This window comes from Populus trichocarpa, chromosome 13 (genome assembly GCF_000002775.5).
Source record: "Populus trichocarpa isolate Nisqually-1 chromosome 13, P.trichocarpa_v4.1, whole genome shotgun sequence".
NCBI classification, from domain to species: domain Eukaryota; kingdom Viridiplantae; phylum Streptophyta; class Magnoliopsida; order Malpighiales; family Salicaceae; genus Populus; species Populus trichocarpa.
In genome coordinates this window covers 4,169,067-4,194,466 of record NC_037297.2, presented here as the reverse complement: position 1 = coordinate 4,194,466, position 25,400 = coordinate 4,169,067, and the positions used below count along the sequence as shown (strand labels likewise).

Genomic DNA, 25,400 nt, shown 5'->3' with positions numbered 1-25,400 from the left:
CCGAAATGCTTACTCGAGATTATGCAAAATACATGCTACTTATGACTTATCTATTTGTATTCCATATATAATAGTAAGATTATTAACTTATCATATTGTTTTATACGCAAATAAAAACACAAAATGAGACGGGTCCCTTGTAGAATTTGTGTATATAAAAAAATGTTAAAACATTAATAAGGCCTCTAGAATTTTTAAACAACCTTTAATGTCTAGGATATGAAATAAGTATGAAAGATGGAGGGAAATTAAAAAAAAAATTGAGTAAAATAAGATTTGTGAAGATTTTCTTATCTCGTAAAAGATTAAAACATAATGAAACTTTGAGGATTTTTGTGTGATCTTTATAATGTTTTGAGAATTAAAAAATGTATATATAAAAAGGAGATGTAAAAAAAAATCAAGTAACGATATAATAAGTGACTCAGTGGTAAGAGGTTGGGATCAAAAAGTTTGTTCTTCCTGTGATTTCAGGTTCGAGCTATATGGTTGCAAATATTGATGGTCACTAGAGGTTTACCTGATCATTAACTTTAAGAGCCGTGAGGATTAGTCGAGGTGCTTGCAAGCTGATCCGAACAACTCACGTCAGGATTTTTATGCTATTTTTAATGTTTTGAGAATTTAAAAATATATATACAACTAGGAGAAGGAAAAAAAAAATCAAGAATATTTATGTCAATTTGTTATCTCCGTACAAAACTTGATAGAAAAGGATTGAGAAGGGAAAAAAAAGGACATAAAAACATAAAGAAAGCTACAAACATGAAATAAATAGTATACATTTCATCATTAATGAATGAAAACTTTGCAATTCCACCTTTAATGAATTGTTATTAAACCCGGCCCGGCCTGGTGGGTCAACCCGGTGGCTGGACCGGCCCGGGTTTAATAAAAGACCGGCTGTGGCAACAGCCCGGGCGAAAAAAATCATGTTTTTTTAATCAATGTGGGATTTGAAACCCATTAGTATATATACTCTATGTTCCAAGAAAAAAAAATCATGTTTTTTCAATGTGGGATAAAAAACTTTTTGGTTTAAATACTTCAACTTAAAAAGATAATATATTATCTTTTCAATGTGGGATTTGAAACCTTCTCATATGTATACTGTTCCCATGAAAAAAGTTATGTTTTTTCAATGTGGGATAAAAAAAAATTTTAATTTAAATACTTTAACTTAAAAGCTTAACATAATATCTTTTTAATGTGGGATAAATGTTTTTTTAAAATATTCTTTTAAACTTCATAATATGTATAATCTATATTTACATGGATTTTTTCATATGAAATATTAAAACTTTAATTTTTTTTTAAATTTTTCTGGGTTAATCCAGGTTGACCCATGAAACCTGGGACCCGGCTGCTTGGCCGGGTCAACCCCCGGGTCGGGTTTAATAACTATGCTTTAATGTCTAAGATATGAAATAAGTATGAAAGATGAGGGAAATTAAAAAAAACAAATCGACTAAAATAAGATTTACAAAGATTTTCTTATCTTGAATTGGGTTTGTTTGTGGTTGCGATTGCTTTTCAAAGTGTTTTTTACTTGGAAATGTATTAAAATAATATTTTTTTTTATTTTTAAAAATTATTTTTGATATTAGCAAATTAAAATGATTTAAAAACATCAAAAAATATTAATTTGAAGTAAATAAAAATTTAAATTTTTTAAAAATACTTTTAAAATGTAAAAACAAATAAAATGTGAAGCTTCAACGATTTTTGTGTGATGTTTAATGTTTTGAGAATTAAAAAATATATAAGGAGAAGGAAAAAAAAATCAAGTATATTTATGTCAATTTGTTATCTCCGTACAAAACTTGATAGACAAGGATTGAGAAGGGGAAAAAAAGTACAAAAGAACATAAAGAAAGCTACAAACATGAAATAAATAGTATACGTTTCATCATTAATTAATGAAAACTTTTTCAATTCCATAAAATAAGTTAAAAGTCAATGAAAAGTTAATGCACAAAACAGTAGAGGCCAACAAAGAAGCATTATCACATTAAAGTTTTTACATTAATTTCAACGAACCACTCTTTTCTATAGCACTATATAAAAGAATATTGAAAATATTGTTTTACACAATATTAAGAAATAAAACTCGTACCAAATTATAACCGTAGATGTAAAAGAAAGTGTTATAGCAAAAAAAAAAAAAAAAAAAACAATGGAGACGCACGAAATTTTTTTTTTTTGATCAAATTAGAAACCTCACCGGCAACAACGTTATAAATTCATTTGAATCTACCCTGTTTGTTTTTGTGTTTTAAAAGTGTTTTTGAAAAAAATTATATTTTTTTTATTTTTTCTTTACTTTAAATTAATATTTTTTTATTATTTTCAGATCGTTTTGATGAACTGATATCAAAAATAATATTTAAAAAATAAAAAATATCATTTTAATACATTTCCGAATGAAAAACACTTTTAAAAGCAACCGCAACTACACTCCTTAAATCATTTTTCTACATGTCATATCAATTTTTTTTTCAACCTTAAGAAAGATATAAAATGTTAAGAAGTAAAAAAAAAAACTAATGCATACCTATGAAATATTTAAATGATGATATATTTTTTTAAAAATATTGAGGCAGTTGAATATTGAATCAACCATGATTAACTTGCAAAACTCGGAATCTAGAATATGATATTGTGATAAAACCATGAAACACATATTGAAACAAATTAGAAAATCTAACTATAATGAACTAAATATTGAAGGCTAAAAACAAAAAAAATTATAAATTAAAAAAGAATCCAAGAACATAACTTGAATAAACTAATATAGATGATCGGCGCAACACCGTGAGCCGGGTCAAACTTTTTTAAACATAATAAGAAAAACGTTCAAGCAATGCTAGAGTTTCTAAATAAGCAAAAAAATCTGACACAAGCCATTGAGTTGATTATTACTTTAATATACATATTGAATAAAATGCATATTGAATTATTACATTTAAATTAAACCTTTTTTTCATGATAAATTTACAAAATAAAGGAATGCAATAGTATTTCATTCAAAAATCAAGAGTAATTAAGAATTTAAATCCGATATGCATGGAGAAAATAAAATATATTATATATGTTAAAAAAACTTATTAATTTCTTATTTTAGTTTTAGGATATAAATTTTCTAAATTCACTATCAATCAATAAAAAAATTTAAACATTAATATCTAATTGAAAACAAAAACCACTAAACAATTAATTATATAAATAATCAAAATTATATCAACCCCGACATCCCCTCCATTTCCTTTCCTTTAATTGTCATTTTCCCTTTGTTTTTGCTTTAGTTTCTAGTTAAAGTGTTTTCTATTAATTCATTTTTGGGACATTTTAAATCTTAGATCTAAAATCTCATTGTGGGTTCAAGTTTTTGCTATTTAAAGATTCTTGCAAAAAATTTGAGAGTACTCAAAGAATGTGGATTGCATCACAATCCTATCATCCCTTCAAGACTGAGCATCTGGCACCAATCTTGTCTGCTAAAGCATTCACTTTCTCAAGGGGGTCACGACTCCATAAATCTCGTTTGCTTGGATTGCTGTGTTGTTCAATCAGTCATTTTCATTTCTTTTTCACAAATATCTTAAAGAGCTTGCAAGAGAAATCTCATTGGATGGCAATGACGTGCATCTCGCAAGCTTAATCCGTGACGACCATTTGGCCTGCTGGTGTAATATATTCAAGATTAAAACCACCTACAGGCTACAGCAGTCTCCATAAGAGGAAGAAAATATTCAATTTCAGAACAAACAAGGACAATTAGCCATTGAGGATAAGAGCTTTCTGACAAGTGACAACGGAGGCCAACTAGCAAATAAAAAACGATTCTATCAGTTGACTGCATCCACGCTCATCCTTATCTGCACATACATGGAATTGCTCTGGTTACTTGTTCAAGGCATTCCCATCATTAATTAAGTATATTGCATGAGTAAATCTCGAGTATAGGTTTCGGGTTTGTAATTCAGAGATTATCAGTTCAAGTGCTAATAACTTAAAGCTACTAGAAATTTATATATTCATTACCTCCAGGGTTTCAAGAAATTAATTAAGATACCTGTAAACTCACTAGACACTCACAGTTAACAAATAAAAAAAAGAGAGTATTGCTAGAGTAGCAGCAGAAAACTAACTATTTGGGTCAATCCCAATACAAACTTTCAGCTAGTGCTGTAATCACACGTACAAGAAACCAGCATTTAACTAGTGGCTCATCCACAGGGATCTCAGATATATACAGGATTCACTGGAATCTATTATCTACACAAAGATCACATATTTTTAATGTATAAAATATGGAGACCACCCTATGTATATAAAACATTCTGTAAACTTGCTTAGAAACCACAATTGACACAGGGGAGCAACTGGGATTTCTGCCTCAGATACCACCATAGTAACCACCATAGGTAATGTGAGCTCTAGCAACAGGTACTCCTCTTGCGACTGAAATTGCTCCATTCAATTTTGTTGCATGGTGAACCACTTGCTCAATCCTCTGTGACCACAGTTGTGAGTGCATACTATAGATTAAGAATCCCCAAAATGAAGAAAAATCTTAGTATAAAAAAGACATGAGAAATAAAATGGGGTAATTAGGGGTATTTTCATACATGTCACTCCTCATAAATGTATACTCTGTTTTTGCTCTGTGAAAGTGATCGTCATATCTTGGCCAAAAGCATACCCTGATAACTAATCACATTTTCCCCTTGATTATAGTACTTTAAATTCAAATCCCTTTTTAAAAAACTATGCCAGCACAAAGAGAGAGGGAGAAAAAATGTCATATCAACTAGCAAGGATGAGCGTAAATCAAAATGTGTTTGAAATACAAATGATTGATCATGCTACATTTGATTACTTATTTTCAAGTTCTGTGATCTAAATATTTAGTACTTCATGGAAAACAAGATTAAGAAATCAACCGTATGATCCATGCTCAATTGGCATATGCTCAGAGATATATGACTGATTGAGAAATAAAATAGAGTGTCAAATAAAAAAGAAAGAAAATCCAAACCTTGTCATCAGTGTAAATCTGGAAGCTCGGCTTTTGGTTCTGTTGTTGCTGCTTGTTTCTCTGGTGACTTCCAAAGATGAAAATACAGATGGTAGCAGCAGCAACACCAAAAGAGCAAATAGCACCAATCCCAGTTAAGCTCAACTTCCATAAATTCAAGCCACCACCATTCTCCTCCCATCTCACCTCCCCTTTTGTACCACTTTCTTTTCCAGTGCTCTTGATCCTTGGAGAACTAATCTTGGTGGCATCCAATTCCCGATCACCTTTATAGCCCTGATGATCACTTTGGTCTTCAAAGTTAAAAGTAGCGCCAGCATCAATTTGAGGAGGCACAAAGCCACCCTTACTGCTAGAGGACTTTGGAGAGTCCAATTTCATGTCGACAAATTCGTTTTCCTTCATTTTCTTGAAGAAAACTTGAGAAACTGAGTCTTGATCAGCTTCTTTGACTTCTGGCATGATCACAGAAGGAACCGCAGCACCTAGGTCAATAGGTACCACGGAGATCACTTCTTTTTTTGAGATCACATGACCTTCTGGGACATCCTTGCCAGCTGTTGTTGTTGGCTCCAACTGAATTGGAACCGGGACAAGTTGATTAGGAACTAGCCTAGAATCTTTCGGTGGTGAAGATGGGCACATGAAGTAGTTCATGTTGACCATGCTCTTGGGACGACGAGGATTACTACGTTTGCTTGCCCCAAAAGTCTTCTTTTCACCATCTTCATGGTAATCAATGAACCCATCATGGGGTAGTAGCTCCCACTCTTCAAGATCCATATCACATAGAGGGAGAGAAGTTTCTCTTGGAAGTAGAAATGGATAAAAAAAAGGAGAAGGGATATCTCTAATATATAAGTATATGGGCAAGCGTCTTTAAATTTATTTACTATGATGGCTAATTTGTTTTTAGGGGGGAGGGGGGGTTGAGTTACTTGATCAAGCTATCTAGGAAGGTAGGCAAGAAGTGTGGAATCTTCATGGTGTGCTAGAAAAGCCAAGGCCACCGTTCCATGGTGTCCTCTTGCTCTGAGATGGAGTGTGAGCTTGCTCTTTTGGATAGCTATGTGATGTTTCGAAGGCTAATCCTTCCCACGGGCGACGAGAAGGCAAGGTGGTGGTCCATCGGACCCACTTTGGAGAATCGAATTGCCTTGTTTGATAGGCTTCCTTGATATTTCTTTTCAATTCTATATTGGATTGTTAAATAATTTAATCTACCAAGTTTGGAGAAAAAATGTGCCAACAGTACGTGTTAAAAATATGTTCGTAAGTTCCTCTGAAGAACATTCCTAGAGAGGGAGATGGAGAAGAAAGTCTTTGCTAGAGATTCCTTCGATAGTCTCACTCTCATGGCCATGGAGAGGTAGGGAAGGAAGGAAAGAGAAGGATGTCGGTTGCTTGGAGAAGTTTGCTTCGAATGAAAGTGATAGGGTAGGTCTTGATCGAAGAGCAGCAAAGATGAAAGTGAAAGCCTCCAGACAACTGTCCATAGGCTGGAGCTCTCTTTAATCTTTATTGGCTTTTTGTGTCTTTTTATTAAGTTGTAAAAATTAATAATTTGTAAATTTGATAGTCGTGGAGTGGACATATTTGCCTTCTTCACATGATATTCTGCCGGATCACAAAGGTGGTTGATTTGGATAAATATTTATTTGTTTTTTTAATGTGTTTTTTTCGTTTAAAAATATATTAAAACAATATATTTTTTATTTTTTAAAATTTATTTTTAATATCAGCACATCAAAATAATTAAAAACATAAAATGATTTATTTTTAAAAAAATGTTTTTTACGAAGGTCTAGCTTCTTTAGTCCTTAGAGTACATAAATTAATTTAAAGGGTTAGATTCAAGCAATCTTGCTAATGGTATAGGATTCAATTGTTTTATTATTATTATTATTATTATTATTATTTACAAGGAATGCTTATCACCTAGCCAAACTAGGCTACCCAAGTCTTATTCCTTCCTCTCTTTTTAATCCCATCTCTAGATCCTTATACCTTTCATGACGTTGTGGAGAAAATTGAAGAAAAAAAATGGGGGAGAAAATTGCTTAAAATTTTGAACATTGGATGCTCTTGTATATTCATATATTTTGTGTACATATTAACTAGCAATCTCATTCTAATTATGAATATTAAACTTTGGCCACCTTTCTTTCTTTCTTTCAATTTCAATAATAGCCTGACCAATTCCTGAAAAAAAGATCTAAAAGTTGAGGGGTGCCTGTGTTGATTTGGCTAAGAACAAGAGGGAGTCGTGTCACTGTCCTTGCCATACTTCGCCGGTAACGGCGAGCACAATCAAAGGGAAAGAGGGCCCATGCCGAGCATCAGGGTTTCGTCAAAGGGAAAGGCTATTGACCGGAAGGTGGCATGAGGACGCCCCCACCACTGAAATCATGGGGGGCAGGTGCACGAGGAGTGGGGACTTCAATAAAGCGATAACAGAGTACAGTGCATCTTTAACAGTCGTAGTTTTTTTCACGTCCCCGCAACCCAAAAAAATAAATAAATAAACCCTGCATAGAGACTACATTGCTGATATCACGACTGGAATCCCAGATAAGGTTTCTTCCCAGTTTCTTACCTGTGCAAATATATTTATATAAAAGTTTGGATTTATGTTTTTATAAGAAATTTTTATAATGAGATCATAATAAGAAATATTATAAGTTAAAGCTCGTTAAAAAATCAAAATACAATAAATATGACGCTTCAGAATATAGGATGATTTGTAGTCACAAGTTGATAACTCTTCCGACCAACTAGGGTCTAGAATTACAAAGTGCACAACAACTAACACTTTAACATAAGTATTCTAATTGGCATACCATAGAGTTATAATCAAACAAAACAAAAATATTTTTTAAAGACTCAATTCATGTAATCAATCAAATGATAAACTATCAATTCAAAATTACATAATGACTCATCTCAAGAAATTAGTTTCAATAAATGATTATGTTTTATCATAAACATGAGATAATAAGCAATATATATTTTATCAAGAAGCATGATTCATTTCATATTAACAATTCAAATATTTATATTATTCCTCTTGAATATGAAATATTATCCACTTAATTAACTCAAAAGCAGAAGAAATACAAACGCAGATATCAACGGAATCTTAGTTATGGCCCAGCAAGTAAAGTGGAGTATCTGAATACAAAAAAAGACATATTCAAAAATAACTCAAAGCATAAAACTTAAGAGATTACAACTCTAAGATTTAAGACCAAGATGTATTTATAAAAACGAAACGGGTCTACTCAATTAATCCCAAATATATCTTAAATTGACCGATCCTAAAAGAACTGATCAACCCTTTCTATTTGGTTAACTGGTCGACCGAAATCTACCAACCGGTCTAATGAAATCCTTCATGTCAATTGGTCGATCAAAAATGACTTATCAATTGATTAAATTGAAACAATCTAACTGATCAACCGAGTTAGACAAACCGATCAACCAGTTAATCGAGATTCCAGATCTCAATCCACTAGTCTCCTCAAAATGACAAATCTCCAAAAATCCTATTAACAACCTCAAATACTAATAACAATTAACTTCTAACATTTAACCTATAAATCCATCAACTAAAGTCAAAAACATAAATTTCAAAACCCTAAAACCTCAACAATTTCAAAATCAAACTAATTACAACAATTATTTACAAATCAAAGTGTAAATCTTAAATTAGGAGTTTATTTCTTCTAAATCTCATCTCCTTGATTTTTCTTTCTCATCTCTTCTTCTTTCTGTCCCTCTCTTTCGGTTTTCTCTCTTCTTTTTCTTTTTTGTTTTGTTTTTCTTTTCTATTTATACTTATCACGTTTATGTACAATTAGCTCAATGTCCCTCATTCATTTATACTTAATAACTACTCCAATCATTTATACTTAATAACTACTCCAATAGTATCGTTGCTTTTTCCTATTAAAATGTTTCTTTTTATGTCAAAACATTACAGCTGAGGTAAAAAGAGAGACTTTAATGGACAATGTACTTGAAAATATTTTCCATCCTTCGGATTGGGATCGATCTCCTGATCAAATCTTAAACCTATTTATAGTCTCCTGTTCTTCAAGTGTCTGAACGTAAACTTTGAACCTGCTGTCTGTTTCGGCCATTAGTGTTTGCGCGGGCCGAGAGAGGATATGCTTACATCCACTTAAGTGTGAAGATGTTCCTCCAAATGATAAATAATATACAAAATGGGAAAGCTGTTCTCAAATTTACATGATTTTTTGCTCCCTCCCAAAACTAGAACAGCCAACAATGGTTTCAGCTATCATCATCACAAGTATCACTAATAGTAAAATTTTACAGGGTGAGAGAGACCGCCTGTCCCAGAACAATAATTCTGCTTGTAATACATTATGTTAACAGTAGTAAGCTCTTTTCTACCTTTGATTTTAAGTGCCAAGAGATACCAGGATATGCCTCAGGACTGTGACCTAGTTGATGAAGAAGATTCACCCAAAGAAACAGAAGCCAGCGAGGAAGCCCAAACCCGGCAATTTTTTGCACGTTCATGGAAATTCCTGGTCTTGCATAATCTCAGCTTAGTCCAAATCCTCCTCACATCAATCATATGAAGGATACGCCCAAAAAATTGGCTAGTCTCTCCAAATATTTCCAAGTTGAAATGTGGTATATAAGAGACATAGAAAGCCTTGAGATGCGACAAGGCTTTTGGAGATGCATATAGCAGCACCCTCAAACAGAGAAACAATGTAGCAAGTGCTAAGTAGGGTTCCCTTTTTATTATCTCTTCCAAGGATGGTCCATTCCATGGCTGCAAGATGGATTTTTCATGACCCTCTGTACTAGAAGAGTCATCTTTGGTAAAAAGTTGAACTGGTTCAAGTCCTGAATCACAGACAGTCAGGTTACAAACAGGATGCATAAATTTTATTGATGACTCGACTATTGTATGTTGCTGGAAATCATGTGTAATCATAGGGCACTAATAAACCCTTGGACAACTTTTAATGTGCTGCAAGGTTGATATTGACTACAATTTAATAAAGCACTTTGTGTGTGTCAATCTTACAACATAGTCAGGTCCAAGAGATCAATGCTTATAAAATGGTGGAAGCAGAGATGGGAAGTGAGCTCAGTAAGAATGTACACAACTTTTGGCACGGAAAAACAAATCTACCTGTTGTTTTCTTATAAAACTGAGCAAGAGATTGAAGGTTCTTTGGCCCTCTATACTGCACTTTTGATCTCTGGTTGACTATTAATATTGAAGGCAGGCTGTGGATTCCGTATCTTGAAAATATACTGCAAAAAAGATATGGCATTGTTATCACTAGACAAAATACAGGATAACTTAGCCAAAGATTGTTGGTGTTTGACAGAAACCTCCAACAAAAAATCAATAAAACATTCAATGAGTATCAAAAGATGACAATTAAAAAGAATCGAATTGAAACTACGCTTTGAGGAACGAGTCTTATGCCTCTATAGCCACATCATCCACAATGATGAGGAAATATTACAAGCAGCAAGGATGAGGAAATATTATAAGCAGGCCAGGATAGTGGTGTTTCACCTTGGTAGAGCTGAAGATTGTTCAACAGCCAAATGTTCGATTTGAGGGAACATGGAACTAAGAATTTCAAATTTTGGAAGCATACTGCATGAGAAAGGACACCATGAAGCATAAAAGAGTACAGAAGTATAAGCATTCCTCTGTTTTGAAGTTAAGGCTCTGTCCAGGAAATCCCCATCCACCTATTAACAAAAGTATATAGTTCAGCACTACAAACTAATACAAAGCTTGAATTATTTGGACCAATCAAATAAAGACAAAATAATGATTATCCTAGTAAAATCTGAGAAATGAAGGCATAAAATATACAGTACATAAGGCAGAAAACTGGACTTTTATTACAAGTTACATGAACAAGATGGTGAGTAGGAAGACATTATGAAATGGCATTTATAAACTCTTTTGAATTACATATAAATAAAAAATGAGCAACCAGACCTTGGGACGGTCAAAATTTTTTTTGTAAGAAATATTACATGTAAATGACCAAAGAGCTAAGCATACAAGTACCACAATCCCACAAGTAAACAACTAACCAACTTTTTCATTTTTTAAAATTCCCATGAATTGGCACAAACAAATAGTTCAGAATTTATTTAAACCAATTTATGCATTTGGAATTGAAACTATCTACTGTGCACAAATTACATTGTAACTTGTTTAAGTGGATTAAAAAAAATAAAATCTGTGTATGCTCTCATGATTTGTGAATATGGAAGTTTTACCTTACTTTTAAGTTGTCCACTAAAGAAAGTTCATAACTCAATCTCCTTTTAATCCACATATATTCACTTCAAATTCAATTTATTCGTGAATATGTTTCAAACAAACCATTAAAGAGGTATTCATGAATGTGTTTCAAACAAACTGTTAAAGAGGTGAAACATATGATCCATTCATTTGGTCCCCCCTCAGAAAGAAGTCTCTGGTGGATCATGTCCAGTGATAATTGACAGGATGCTGTGAGCTTGTGCCTGTTCTGCTCCATAACCAATATAAACTCCACTGAGAAGCTAGGAGCTATGACAACCTTATGACTCATCAACTGGATTAAGCACCATAGAGCTATAAATAATTTGAATGCCTCCCTTAGTAGAGTTCTCTACTTCATATAAAATTAGATTTCTGATGTGTCCCAAGGATTTATGACTTTCACTTCCATTCATTTTGTCCAAAAGTTAAGTTATCACAATATCCTTTTATCCCTCAGATACAAATTTAGACTTCTGACAAGTCATAAGAATATATGACCCTGTTTTTCTCTTCCTTTTTTCATTAGTCATTCATCCTCTTGCCATGCCTTAACTTGTTCTCTATTTTATCCCTCCAATATCACCCATCATTCTCTATTTTCTCTCTCTCCCTCACAAACCTTTTTTCCTTTTTGTGGGAGTCTTCCAAAGCAATTTCCAGAGAAGGATAGCAAAAGTGAGCTTCCAACAGGGAAGTTGTGTTTCAAATACGATTCAGATACAAGCTACGGTTGTTTCCTAATATTTAGAAGTACATGGAAATCCCGTACAAGAAATTCCTCACTCGAGTGCCCCAAACTGAATGGGTTTGAAAGTTCAACTCAGCTATAAAGGAGTGATTACAGATTTCTTCAGGCAAAAAACAACAAAAACAGTGGAAAGCAAATCTCATGTGCAAAATTGCATGTCAGCGCAAGAACTGTACAAGCTTAAGCAAATGAGAAATTGTTGCCAGACTGAGTTTTATCCCACTACCTCTATCTAGCAAAAGAAAGGTTAGGTTGCATGTATACACAACAACTGTGCAAGGTTAGCTGAAGTGTAATTGTTGTCACACTGAGTTTTTATCCCACTACCTCTATCTAGCCAAACTGAGGCACTAGGTCTTTTGTCAACAGTTTCCAAGTGACTACATGATCTTAGGTAAAGTACAAAAACAAAACAAACATGGAAATATCCAAAGAAAAAAGAAGAATAGTTCATCTATTTTCTCAAGTGACCAGTTGTCAGTTCATCTTCTGTTCTTCCTTCTACTTCAATAGGACTAACATTACAGATGCGTCTGTTTGGAATGTAGGATACCATAGCATAGCAGTAACCACATTCAAGTTCACGATTTAGAATAATGGACTAAAGCCTGTCAACCATCAATTACAAGTAATTCATAAGAGAGAAAAACTCAGATATATCATATGCCCTCTTGTCCAGTTGAGAGAAATTTGGTTAATATGTAAAATTTGTTTCAATGTTATAATTTCTCATTTATCCATTGTTGTTAGGATGATGCTCACACAAAATGCAGTGAGCGGTCATCCTCCTAAAGAAATGCTACCCCATAGAAGAGCAACACACTCATCCCCACCCCCTCTCAGCGCACATGGATAGAGAGAGAGAGAGAGAGAGAGAGAGAGAGAGAGAGAGAGAAATGGATAAAATAATATTAAGGCTTTCCCACACACAAAAAAAAAAGGACAAACATCAAATATACCAGCAGATTATTGGGAATTATCAATTTTGCACCCAAACTATTTTTTCTATTGATTTTACCACTATCCTATTTGATTTCTCAATAAACATCAAGTACAAGTTCCTTATAAAATGATGTTTCTCACAAATAGAAAGTACAATTTGGAAGGAAATACTGATGGAAAGCCTTAAAATGGATGGAAATCCTTAATAAAAAATTTCTAAAAGTTTGAGGGTAAAATTGATACCACAAATTGTTTGGTGGTAACATTGAGACTACCTATATTTTTGAGGTCTGCCCCCCAAAAAAAATCACCATACCAAGTAAACCATAATGAGAACAATTTAATTTCGTTCAAAATGATATGTTTTTTCCTGCAGGTTTTGAAATGGTTAGGGTCTTCCTAGACCTATGGAACAAGTTCTGATAGATCAAAAGATTACAAAGGCACGAGTCAGTGATGATGGAACTAGCTTCAAGAAGGAAGCAGGCCCTCCCCCTCGTAAGTTGATTCTATTAGCTTACCGTTTCAAATAGAGACAAGAAGCAGTATAAAAACTTATCAGGAAGCACGAGCTTTGCATGAAATAGAATCTGAAGGCAAAATGTTCAAAGAGAATTCTAAACTAAAAGGCACCTAGATTGGTGATATCATATGATTACACACTTGTAAATTGGAAGTTAGATGTCCTCTTTTCCCCAAAACATTAGAACGGCACATAACAAGTGGATTCATAATGATTATGTCTTTCTAGTTTCTCCAGGAGGCACTCTTACATTGTCTGTCCCATGTTCCTACATAAATGCCTCTATCTAATCCAGCTTTCCCATTCACAATAACCCTCTGCAACCTCCAGTTCATCAAGATTCCAAAATAATTGTGAAGTGAAGAAAATAAAACAATTAACACAACATCCTAGCTATCGAAATTTGTCACGTGCCTATGGGAGTTCATTTTCCTTCTGTTTCTTCTTCAGATTTACACATTTCTAGTCCCAGGAACTATCTGGAACGTCAAGTTCACTACACAGAGTCTTTAATTTTTGCACAGGAAGCAGCTTGGGATAAGATTTTAACAACTGACAATCTATAAAAGAAGGGAAAGACATTGTCCAGGATTAACCCCTCAAAATGAAAAATACAATTGCTCCACAACACTATAATTTTTATTTTTTTTTTAAAAAAAAGTAGACTCAGCCCTCATGCAATTGATAAATGATAGTTCCCTTGGTCCATGACCAACAATTAAATTAAAAAAAAAAAACTCAAACTAACGGGTATTCCCAAAATTTTAAAAAAATGAATAAGTAAATAAATGAAGGACTTAAATTCAAACCTCCTAGAAACGAAATGGAAATAAAAGATAAACATTCAAGGTCCAAATTCTACTTCATTGTGTTTTCAGTGTGGAAAATTCTAATACTGCTAAAAAAAAAAAACGAAAACCAAAAGAAAAGAAAAGAAAACAAAGTCAACCCATTGACATTTACTATTCCAATTCACAAAATCTAAACGTGACATTCACCAAGCACTGCTCAGCAAGCCAAATAACAATCAAATACAAAAAGCAGAAAAACACATAAAGCAATTTGATCAAATACAACAACAACAACAACAAACACCATGAAACAACAAATCAAATCAAAACATGAACAACCCATTAATCCACAAAAAAAAACTAGCCCAGATGAAAAAGTATCATGAAATCAACAACTAACCACCAATCAAAAAAGAGACAGTATAAATTAAAAAAAGTACAAGCAAATAGAAAAGAGAGAAACGCACCTGAAGAGGAGGATTTGGATAGATCGAAACAGGACATTGAGATTGAATATCATAAAGAAACAAAGCTGATTCATCAGGACAAATAGACAAGGCTGATGCCGAAGAAGCCCCACCAATAGAGAGCAAGAAGAGAAGAGAAAGCAGAGCCATTGAAGAAAGATGTGGAAAATGAAAACAAAAGGTCAAATCTCAGAATTGAAAACCCAGAAAAAATAAAGAGAGAAAGGAAAGCAATTGGTGGATAAAGCGATGATCTTGATTTAGAAGGCGGTTTGGTTTCTTAATTATTAGGATTAGATTTATTAATCATAATCATAATTATTATTACTAAGGTAGGATAGTGAATTATTAGGTATTTTTTTTTTGTCTTAACAATGATGATAATATAATAGAAAGAACAACTAATAATAAACAGACAACAATGGTAATAATCAAAACTGATTAGGGCTTTTATCTTAGAAATTCAGAAAGTTCTGTGTCTTGTAGGAGAGGGGAGGGTAATTAGGGTTTTGGGGTGGTGTCAAAAATGGCGTTCTAAGGGTGATACCATGCCTTTTTTAATATATCCATAGCCATCATCATGCTCATGTTTCTGTGGGAGGGTTGTTCAACTCCCTTTTTTTCTTTTCTTTCGGTGCTTTCAAGGATTTTTTATAAGAAAGAATATTTGCTTTTTCTAAAGGAAATGCTTTTGTTTTTTATCTTTTTTTCAAAAAATATCTGTGCGAGCACTATAAATGTTTTTCAAAGATTTCGGTGAAATGTTCAATTTAATCCTCATATATTTTGAATTATAAAAATTAGATCCCTGTAATTTTTGAGATTTCAAAAAAAATAATTTTGATCCAAAACTTTAATAGTTTTATTTTTAGTCCTCATTCGAAAGATAATTAAAATAAAATCATTGTTAACATCACTTACATCAACCAAAATAATCAATTTTAGTATTAAAATATTTTTTATTTATATATTTTTTCATGTTTAAATTGCCTAAAATAACTCAAAATAGCTATTGAAAACAAGATTTACAAGGATGAAAAGCTACATTTATCAACTCTACAATCACATCTTCATTTGATTTCTTTTTAAATTAATAATTTTAGTATTGTATAATAAAAAATATATTACAATCATAATTAATTTATCAATTAGAAAATCATAGATTCATAAAATTATTATGAATTATTTTAAGCAAAAACAAAAAGGAAAAAGAAAAGGCAGAGGCCCATGAAGCCCAGGGTCGAGGCCCTAATACAAACAGAAAGGCGGACATTTAGCCCGTCAGCGTGACATATGATAAAAAAAATAAACAAAATAAAACAAAAATGACGGGCTCGTGTAGTGTAGAGTGTAGATGAGTCGCTTTAAAAAGTCGGATTGTATTGTATTGTATTGTGCAGTCTCGTCTTCCTCCTTCTCTCTTATCTGGACCTCCAAAATTGTGAGAAGCATAAATATAAATAGAGAAATAAGGCCGTACTAATTAGGGTTTGTTCTTGGCTTTGAATAATTAGAATTTAAAAAATGGAGATCTCAGAGAAGAAGGAACCAGAAAACAACAATAACATTTCACAAACAGCGACACTTGATTCATCTTCAACAACTGATATCATCGATAAAGAATCCGAAGAACGCCAAGCACGCGAACTCAAAGCTGGTTTGCATCCTCTCAAGGTTCCCAATCCCTCTCTCTCTCTCTCTCTCACACACCCTCTCTTATGCGTGTTTGCTATTTTTCTTAGATTGTTGCGATTTGGTAGTTTTTCTGCAATGGGTTTTTGTGATTCGTCTTTTCTTTTTTCGTATAATTTGTGGTTAGTATTTTAGCTTTTCAATTTGATTGTTTACAATTTTTTGCAAAGTCCGGCTGAGTTAGGTTTTTTTTTTAAGTCTACATTTTTCATTTCATTTGTTTATTTTAACCAATCCCAAATCTCCACGTGTGCTTTCCAGCTCCAGTTGCATTTCTTAGCTCAAAAATTGAGCTTGGAAGCTCATACATGCTAGCTTAATTATGTAGATAATTGATTAAAATTCAAAACTTGATTATAATGAATCGTGATTCTTAGAAACAAGGTGGGGGATGAGCCAATGTAGTTTTTAAAAAACCATATGGTCCCCAAGTGATTGAAGCAGAAAGATACTACTCTTTATCACCCCTAGCTGTAGTTTTCCTGCTTCTCAAAACTCAGCTCCTGGTGTTGTTTCAAAGAAGCATTTTGTTTTCCTTTCGAAACCATTTTCACGTGGCTCTGCAAGGAAAATTGCTGAGGGAAAAACCTGTTGTCTGTTGCATATCTTCTAACCTTGCCCCACGTGACTTGTGTTTGTGCTAGTGGAAGCATTTTAACTTCTCTCCTTGCACAGTAAATAGATCCATGCTTACCAGTATGGTACGAAGGTGTAAGGCCTACACAAACCTTGCAGTCAAACTAGGGTTTTATGTTTTATTGATTGTTTGATTGTACAATATGAGGGCATAGTTACCTTTGCTGATAATTTTAATATTACCATATGTAGCTCTTCTCTTGATATAATTCACAATGAGTATGTTTAAGTACTTTCTTATTTTGCTCTGACTTGTTTATGTTCAGAACAAGTTCATATTTTGGTACACTCGTCGAACGCCAGGAGTTCGAACACAGACATCATATGAGGACAATATAAAGAAAATCGTTGAGTTCAGTACTGTAAGTTCAATTGTAATTTTAGATTGTTTGGTAATATATTAGTTGAGATATATCCTCATGTAAATAGATGTTCTTTTTCTTGATTCATTTGCTGACTGGACTTTTGGCATTATGGGCATGCAGGTTGAAGGTTTTTGGGTCTGCTATTGCCACCTGGCTCGACCTTCTTTACTGCCGAGCCCAACTGATCTGCATCTTTTCAAGGAAGGAATCCGTCCTCTATGGGAGGTAATGTTGCAAACCTGAAGTTGCAATAGCTATTATTTAGTTTTTGCTTTAATTTAATCACATCATAGTTGTTGAGAACTTTCTAATGTTATGCTGAATTTGAACGTAAAAAACTCTTGACATTTGTTATTTTTTAGGACTCTGCTAACTGCAATGGTGGCAAGTGGATCATAAGATTCAAGAAGGTTGTCTCTGGTCGCTTTTGGGAGGATCTGGTAAGAGGAAGCTGGAATTAACTTTTCTTTGCTGGCATCATGCAAAAACTCGATTCTCTTGTTAAGTTTGACGTTTGAAATTTTTGATGAACATAGTTGGATTTTCGTCACCAAATCCTGGAAGTTTTGTTTGACTATGCATGCACATGCATACAGCATGTTGTATGGGTACCATTTGTTATTTTTGGCACATGCCATGTTACATTTATCTGTTTTGAATCATTTTTATCCAAAAAATGGATGTTATGGAACCTGAACTCATGAATTTCCTGGTTGGTTTCATGTTATATTTATCTGTTTTGAATCATTTTTATCGAAAAGATGGATGTTATGGAACTCGAACTCATGAATTTCCTGGTTGGTTACCAAACCAACCACATGATAATGACTGGTAACATCTCGAGGTCTTATTAGTTTCATAGCTGGATTGGGTTATTTGCTGGTATCCTTGCAGCAAACCTTGGTTTTCATAAGCTATGAAAAGGAAACTTTAAGGGTTTGGATTCTGTGGTTTTGAATCTGTAACTGCTTTTATATAGCTACTGTTTTTTTTTTTGGTTTAAATCGTCAATGCAGTTGAGGTCATGGACGGTAGAATGTACTGGCTGCTTTTGTAGGTGTGGCTGTCAGCAGTGAAGCTGAAATCCTAGATTTTAGTTGCAAAGTTTGGTCCCCCCCACCTATATTGGAAAGAAGTGTTTTGTAGTTCAATGGTAGCCTTTCCTTTAAGTTGGCATTTCTGTAACTGGTATTGAATTCTACTTGCAAATGCTCTTACAGGTTCTTGCACTGGTTGGTGATCAACTTGATTACAGTGATGACATATGCGGTGCAGTGCTAAGCATCCGTTACAATGAGGATATACTTAGTGTGTGGAATCGCAATGCATCAGATCGTCAGGTTAGTCAATATTAGTTGCTATTGTTCTAATTGTTGTGTTCCACTCTTTCCCCTTGCTAATTGTTGTGTTCTACTCTTTCCTCTTATCTTGTAATATATTGTACTTTAATTTTCATTTATATCCTTTCCTTTTGCATTCAATTAAGAACGTTCCTCTTGCATCCTAAAGAAAAAAAGTGAACACTTATTTTCTTCTGCAGGGCGTGATGGCTTTAAGAGATTCAATCAAAAGGCACTTGAAGCTTCCCCACAGCTATGTAATGGATTACAAGCCCCATGATGCTTCTCTGCGGGACAACTCATCATACAGAAACACATGGTTGAGAGGGTAGAAGTATTCTGAACTACATGCTGGACGAGAAACAGTGCAGAGGTCCCAGGCCCCTTGCTTCACATCAGAATTCCTTCTCTGATCAAGTTGTTCATTCTTATTACAACTTAGCAACCTGTGTGGTTGTTGCCTTCATATCATGTAGTTGAAGTGTAGACTGTATCAAGCTAAACTAAATATTGGTTTTAATGAATTAGTAGCTTTGCTTCTGGATACTATGGTCGGTTGCAAGTACTTTTATTCTGAATGAAAGCTTCGTTTATCAATAAAATGTTTCGTTACATCTGGGTGTAGTCCATTTTTATCAGCTGTGAATACTAGGCCTGCTTAAAATTTGTTTCTGAAAAGGGAGAAAGGGAAATTGAACATCCGGCTGTAGTTGATTTTATCTTACGGTTTTAACTTCAAATGTCAATGCCACAATGGTGGTGGCGCCAGCACTGAATGCAGGTGGACTCTATAAATCTGTTTGGCAATCTATATTCTGCAACTGCATTAATGGGGTGGTGAGTTGTCTCACCCTCGGATGGTAGGTACTGGAGGACTGGTGCCAAATCAGTTTGGCAAGTGGTGAGATCCAGATGGTTTTGTCTTGGGACTGGGGGTGGAAGAACAAAGCATGGGACATTTTTGTTCTGATTTTTGTTTTTTTAAGGTGAAAAAGAAATCGAGGTAGTTGTAAACAGATGATTATTCCCAATGGAGGAGTGGAGCGTGCGGCGAGCTGTTGTACTATTTCAGTAGTCTGCGAGCTTCTATCATATGTATGAGATAGCAAAATTAAACCACTGAGGATTATCAAAGCCTGTAGAGACAACCGTCTTCTGATGAAACATTATGCTTTCCGATAGATTGCTAGAGCATTGTGTCTGCAATTATCGACTGCTCTAATGGAGGAAATGAGAAGGCAGACAGTGACGAGAATTCGAAATGTTTATTTCAGAACAGTAATCAGATAAATTTCATGAGATTTTTACGGCAGGAATGAGCGACAAGACATCATATATTTGTTCTTTTTCTTAAAGATAAGGGATTCATTGCATATCCCAGAGAAATTAATGCAGGAGCATACCCATCAGAGACCATGACACCATATACCACATGCATGAAAAAGTAAAGCTTTCCAAGCCATGGCGATAGATTGACAATTTGAATATTCAGAGTTCACTTAGTTTTGTTAATGGGAGATTACAACTTCGCATAAGTGTGTTGGACGAGACCCTGCAAAACTTAAAAGGACGTTCTTCTTCTTCTCGCTGCTTCAGTTTTTACCAGAAGGGCATCTTGATGAAGTAACCCATCAAACCAAGTATCAACTCTAAACAGATGATTTGAGCCCAACGATGCCTGTCCAAATAATGTAACAAATGTCAGGCTTTTGTGTATAAGCAAAAAGATTTTAATTGAAAAATAAATCACATGCAACACTCACTCCATTCCATCTCATGCCCCAGAATATTACTCACTAAAGGTTAATGTTAGAAAGCACAGAAAAGTATAAGAAAAGGTAGTATTACCACATCCAACCCTTGCACCTGCATTCCCAGTTGTCTTGCTAAGTTCATGTCCACCTGCCCATTATTTTGAGATTTTCTAAGAAAATGTTTCAATACAGGTAAAAAAAACAGGCATCTATATGACAATTGTTTCATTCCAAGATAAGAAAATGATCAAAAGAAATGTTGGAGGTATATACATCCAAATGAACAAACAACTAATCAGGAAAATGACTCCAGTTTACAGCATTGCATCTCAACCTATTCAAAAGTTCTGTCGTTCACTACTCTCCAAGTAGTCCCCATTCAACAAAGAGGTAGTAATAGATTTCCTGTAGTGTAGCCTCCAAAAATTTAGTAGCTCTACTTCTAAGCAAATTCAATTCAGTTGATGTTAAACACCAAAGACATAGTACACCATAAATCTCCAGCCATTTAGACAATGTCCCAGTAATGATGAGTTCCTCCATCCTCTTATCACATGTAGAGCCAAATAACAAAAATTCTCTTCTATTTGACTAGATAAACGCCTGTTCCAGGCATGCATCTGAACTTGTGGCTTAACTGTGAATTACACAATTTCTTGCTGAAAATATGGACACTAGAGTATGCCCAAAAATGTCTCCTAGAGCCCTAGTTAAATGGGAACATTACAAGACAGATTTTTTATATATCACTCTTTTGGACTTTCTTCTACTTTATAAATTCCCTATAAAACTACTTCACGTCACACAATCACAGATATTAGTTCATTCTGCTTCATGCAAAGTTTCTAATGGGGAAAGATCAAGCCAAGATGATCATTCTAAAACAGATTTTGAGATAAACTTAGCAGCTCGTGGATCATGATGCATATGTTGCCTACGTAGAAAGCCTGTTGAGGGCACTGACAGTTGATAAATATGTACATGTTTAACTGAACTTCATAGAATACCCATTCAGTGCTCACTCTAGTTCATCCCCAAAACACATGCACTTGAATTTGAAGAGTTTAAGAAAGCAACAAGCAACATCAAGAAATCAATAGGCTCCCTTACCTAATCCAATAAACTCAGTGGTGGGGACACTGAACCCAAAACACTGTTTACGCACGCGTATGATCATAGACGATGGAGGATAGCCCAAACCATTGAGAGATTGGGCTTTAGCTTATGTCTTAGTTTAATTTATATGAACTTTTAGTTGAGTTTTATTAATTTGGTTTTATTTGTTGGGTTTGATATAATTATTATTGGGCATTTTATTTAGCGGGCCATAAGCCCAATCGCTTATTCTAGTTAGAGTTTTAGTATATCCTACTTTTCTAAATGTTAGACAGTTTTGATGATTAATGAAAATATTGCATACTTTGCATAGCTCCAATCCCCTTTCTTCTCTTTTTTAGCTTTCTTCTTTATCTAAAAGTTTCTTTCTTTTTTTACTTTAATTCTTATTATTTATTATCCCGCATCACTCAAGCAAAGAATGACGCACAAAATAACATATAGAAGTGAAAGCAAGTTTGAATCACGAGATATAAGCTAGTCTATATCAGGTTAAAAACTAAAGGGCACTCAAGTTGCTTACTAACATTGAGCACATATATACAAGCATAACCGGATAAGAATTTTACAAGGCACAAATATATTGAAACCAAATCTAGAAGCCTTTACCTTTTCCAAGATCATCAGGATCAGCATGCACAACAACAGCCCTCCCCAATATCGAATGCATCCCACTCAGTGGTATCTAGAAGCAAAACCAAGAGAGAGACGTTCAATAATTGAAGCGAAAATTCACTGAGTCGAACTTTTTTTGAGACCAAAGAATTGAAGAAACCAAGGGCATCTGTGCACCCCGGCACAAAACCATTTGACTGAGAGCTTCATGGCATTTGATAATTCCAAAAAATTTCAAGATCAAATAACTCGAGCCAATACCAAACCAAGCATCAAATTATCGAAAAACTTTCAAGTTCATCTAGAGGAATGAGGTAATCAAGAGCATGAAAATTGAAAGAATTCTAAACCAAAAGAGACTACCATCTAACCCCTTACGATAGTTATTTGTTAATACCTGCAAGTCTTTGATTGAAACCTCTGCAACACCTGCAGCATGAAAAAATGAAGCTAAAATCTGTCCCTGGCTCTCCAACTTGCCAAATTCATATAGAAATTAAGAAACGGCACATACCATCAGAGCCTGCAATGATGTTCCCCAAATCTCCAGCATGACGTTCTTTGTCACTTGGAGCTCCATGGTCCTTCTTTAATGGATTGAAATGAGGTCCTAGCATTTAAGTAAGATCATAAGACGATTTTACAACCATGGACTAAAACTGCAGCAATCCAAAGCATAAGGTACATAAAAGATAAGAAATTTATGAGCCTAAAATCAAAATGGAGTCGCTAGACTTTAAATTAAAACTCAAATTTGAAAAGAAGTGCCAACAATAACAAGAAGAACATAATCTTGCAGTCAATAGAAGATAACCCACTTAAAAGATAATCATCATGATCCAAAAATTAGCACCTACTGCTCTAATTTTAAAATCCCAGTTCAAATTCAACAAGATAGTTACAAATAGTCGTGCATATATACAGCAGCCAGCCAACAAAAAACCCCACTTATAGAATTTAAGAAACGGTAAACGTCAACCAATGACAAGTGGCAACACAAACATTTAAACAGAAGGAGAGAGTACCAGTGGAATTGCAGCCGTTGGTGGTGTCACCAAGAGCATGAATATGAAAGCCATGAAGGCCCGGAGATAAGCCAGTAATCCTCCCTGTCACATGTGTTGCCCCTGTACACACACATACATATATCATGTTTCATGCAGATACAATCAAGAAAAGAACCATGCTTTCTTTTCTAAACAAAATACAGATAGAAAGTGTGAGAGAGACCGTTTGGTTCTTGAATGAAATGAAGAGAGCCTCTAACAATGGAGTCTCCGGTGATGAGAGCCACCGCTTTCACAGAGCCTGTTGCCATTTTATCTTTGCTGCCACTGTTCCTTATGCTTCTCAGGTTTTAAAATGTAAGACATTTATATATATTATTATAAATATAAATAACAAGGAAAGTTATACTTGTTTAAAATTTTCTAGGAAGTATATTATATAACATTGATAATCTATTATTAAAAATTCCTCCTTCTCTTTGTTGGATTAGCCACTTCTTAAAAACAGAGAGCAAGCGCCATTAGTTTTCTGAATACCAGGAAGAGTATAATATGTACTTATTTTTTAGCCCTCTGGGTTTGCTAATGTTCCACCTCAATCTCTATACTCTTTAAATTTCCTAATTTTATCCCTGGATGTCACCACATATTGCTGTTTAAATAGTTAGTAACTAGCTTTAAAAATATTTGTTATTAATGTAACAATGTTATAGATGTGTTTTATTGTATCATCTTTAATTAAAAAACATGAAAAATACTATTTATGTTTAATAAAATAAATTTAAAAAATATTATAATCAATTAACTGAATTTCTTTATGTAAAATACTATTTTGTATCAGTTTTGCATGTTGTAAAACTGAATTTTTTCATGCAAAATTGAGTACCAACTCAATATCAGAATTTTTTTTATATAATGTAAAAACTTGATAGAAAACAATTCAAAATAAATTACTAAGTTAAATCACAAACCAACATAATTGTGCTTTTAAAAAAAATTTAATTTTTTTCTTTAAATTAAGTGCTTTTTTATGTTTTTTAATCGTTTTGATGTGTTGATGTCAGAAATAAATTCTAAAAAATAAAAGTATCTCCGAGGAGAAATGTTATTTTGAATAGCTAAATTGATAAAATAGCATTTTGAATAGTATAAATATGTCTTTTTTTTACCATGGATACTCTAATAAGAAAAAGCTATTTGAAAAGCTAATAGTATTAGAGTAGGAGAAATAAACATTTTATTTTTTTTAATGAGTTAGATGTTATTTTTTTTCTACATGACTATATTTAATTGGTTTATTTTATTGTTGGCTCCACTTTATTGGTTTTAGCTTTTTTGAGAGATATGTAGGAATAACATTTGTTGAAGAGAAAAGACATTTTGACATTTTGTTTAGCACTCCTTTTGAAGTATATAAAATAAGCATGAAAGAGCCAAAATAATATATATATTTTTTTAATTTTTGGCTTTTCATTTAGCATATCTTTTGGAGTTATTTTAAAAAATATTATTTTGATGTATTTTTAAAAAATAATTTTTATCATTATTTTAAATAAACCGAACACATGTTTTAACCAATAATTTAACTAATCCACTAATTTATATATATAATAGAAAAATGTAAGTGGATTAGTATATATATAATAGAAAAATGTAAGTGGATTAGTTCAATTATTGATCGAAGTGTGTCTTAACTTTGACGTGTTAGAATAAAGCAAAGAAATGAAAACGTGTGTGTTATCTTTTTAAGAGAAGAGGTTCAATGGATAAAGTAAAATAATTTACGTAAGGTATTGTTTGCTTTTGTATTTTAAAAATGTTTTTTTTTATTGAATATTTTTTATTGTTTTTTATTTTAAATTAATTATTTTTTAATTTTTTCAGATCATTTTGATATCCTGATGTTAAAAATAATTTTTTTAAAATAAAAAATATTATTTTAATATATTTTTAAGTAAAACACACTTTAAAAAACTAGTCATCTCTATTTTTGAAATTTTTATCGTGTAGTTTAAAGTTGAAACCTTGTAATAACAAA

The 25,400-nt window shown here is 33.4% G+C and overlaps 4 protein-coding genes across 5 annotated transcripts; 1 reads left to right on the top strand and 3 right to left on the bottom strand.

Moving 5' to 3' along the window:
• Positions 1-4,019: 4,019 nt before the first annotated feature.
• LOC7489666 (uncharacterized) lies at positions 4,020-6,687 on the bottom strand. Of its 2 annotated transcripts, none has more exons than XM_006375830.3 (2): positions 5,042-6,687; positions 4,020-4,541 (listed from the first exon to the last, which is right to left on the bottom strand). In XM_006375830.3, the coding sequence occupies exons 1-2, from the start codon at positions 5,822-5,824 to the stop codon at positions 4,509-4,511; spliced, it is 816 nt and encodes a 271-aa protein (XP_006375892.3). In that variant the 5' UTR covers positions 5,825-6,687; the 3' UTR covers positions 4,020-4,508. The 2 variants fall into 2 exon arrangements, with proteins under 2 accessions (XP_006375892.3, XP_002319159.4); XM_002319123.4 differs by having other exon boundaries at positions 4,020-4,516.
• A 2,550-nt stretch (positions 6,688-9,237) lies between these two features.
• LOC7474660 (5'-adenylylsulfate reductase-like 5) lies at positions 9,238-15,519 on the bottom strand. The gene is made up of 4 exons (XM_024584114.2): positions 14,838-15,519; positions 10,614-10,795; positions 10,218-10,342; positions 9,238-9,925 (listed from the first exon to the last, which is right to left on the bottom strand). The coding sequence occupies exons 1-4, from the start codon at positions 14,985-14,987 to the stop codon at positions 9,498-9,500; spliced, it is 885 nt and encodes a 294-aa protein (XP_024439882.1). The 5' UTR covers positions 14,988-15,519; the 3' UTR covers positions 9,238-9,497.
• Positions 15,520-16,180: 661 nt separating this feature from the next.
• Positions 16,181-19,486, top strand: LOC7489665 (eukaryotic translation initiation factor NCBP). Its single transcript, XM_002319653.4, has 6 exons — positions 16,181-16,511; positions 17,432-17,527; positions 17,651-17,755; positions 17,893-17,970; positions 18,751-18,870; positions 19,071-19,486. The coding sequence occupies exons 1-6, from the start codon at positions 16,362-16,364 to the stop codon at positions 19,200-19,202; spliced, it is 681 nt and encodes a 226-aa protein (XP_002319689.1). The 5' UTR covers positions 16,181-16,361; the 3' UTR covers positions 19,203-19,486.
• Positions 19,487-20,307: 821 nt separating this feature from the next.
• On the bottom strand, positions 20,308-23,816 carry LOC7474659 (superoxide dismutase [Cu-Zn] 2). The gene is made up of 7 exons (XM_002319121.4): positions 23,586-23,816; positions 23,381-23,482; positions 22,870-22,965; positions 22,753-22,784; positions 22,350-22,425; positions 20,719-20,772; positions 20,308-20,548 (listed from the first exon to the last, which is right to left on the bottom strand). Exons 1-7 carry the CDS (start codon positions 23,671-23,673, stop codon positions 20,520-20,522), a joined length of 477 nt encoding a protein of 158 aa, XP_002319157.1. The 5' UTR covers positions 23,674-23,816; the 3' UTR covers positions 20,308-20,519.
• Between the last annotated feature and the right edge of the window lie 1,584 nt (positions 23,817-25,400).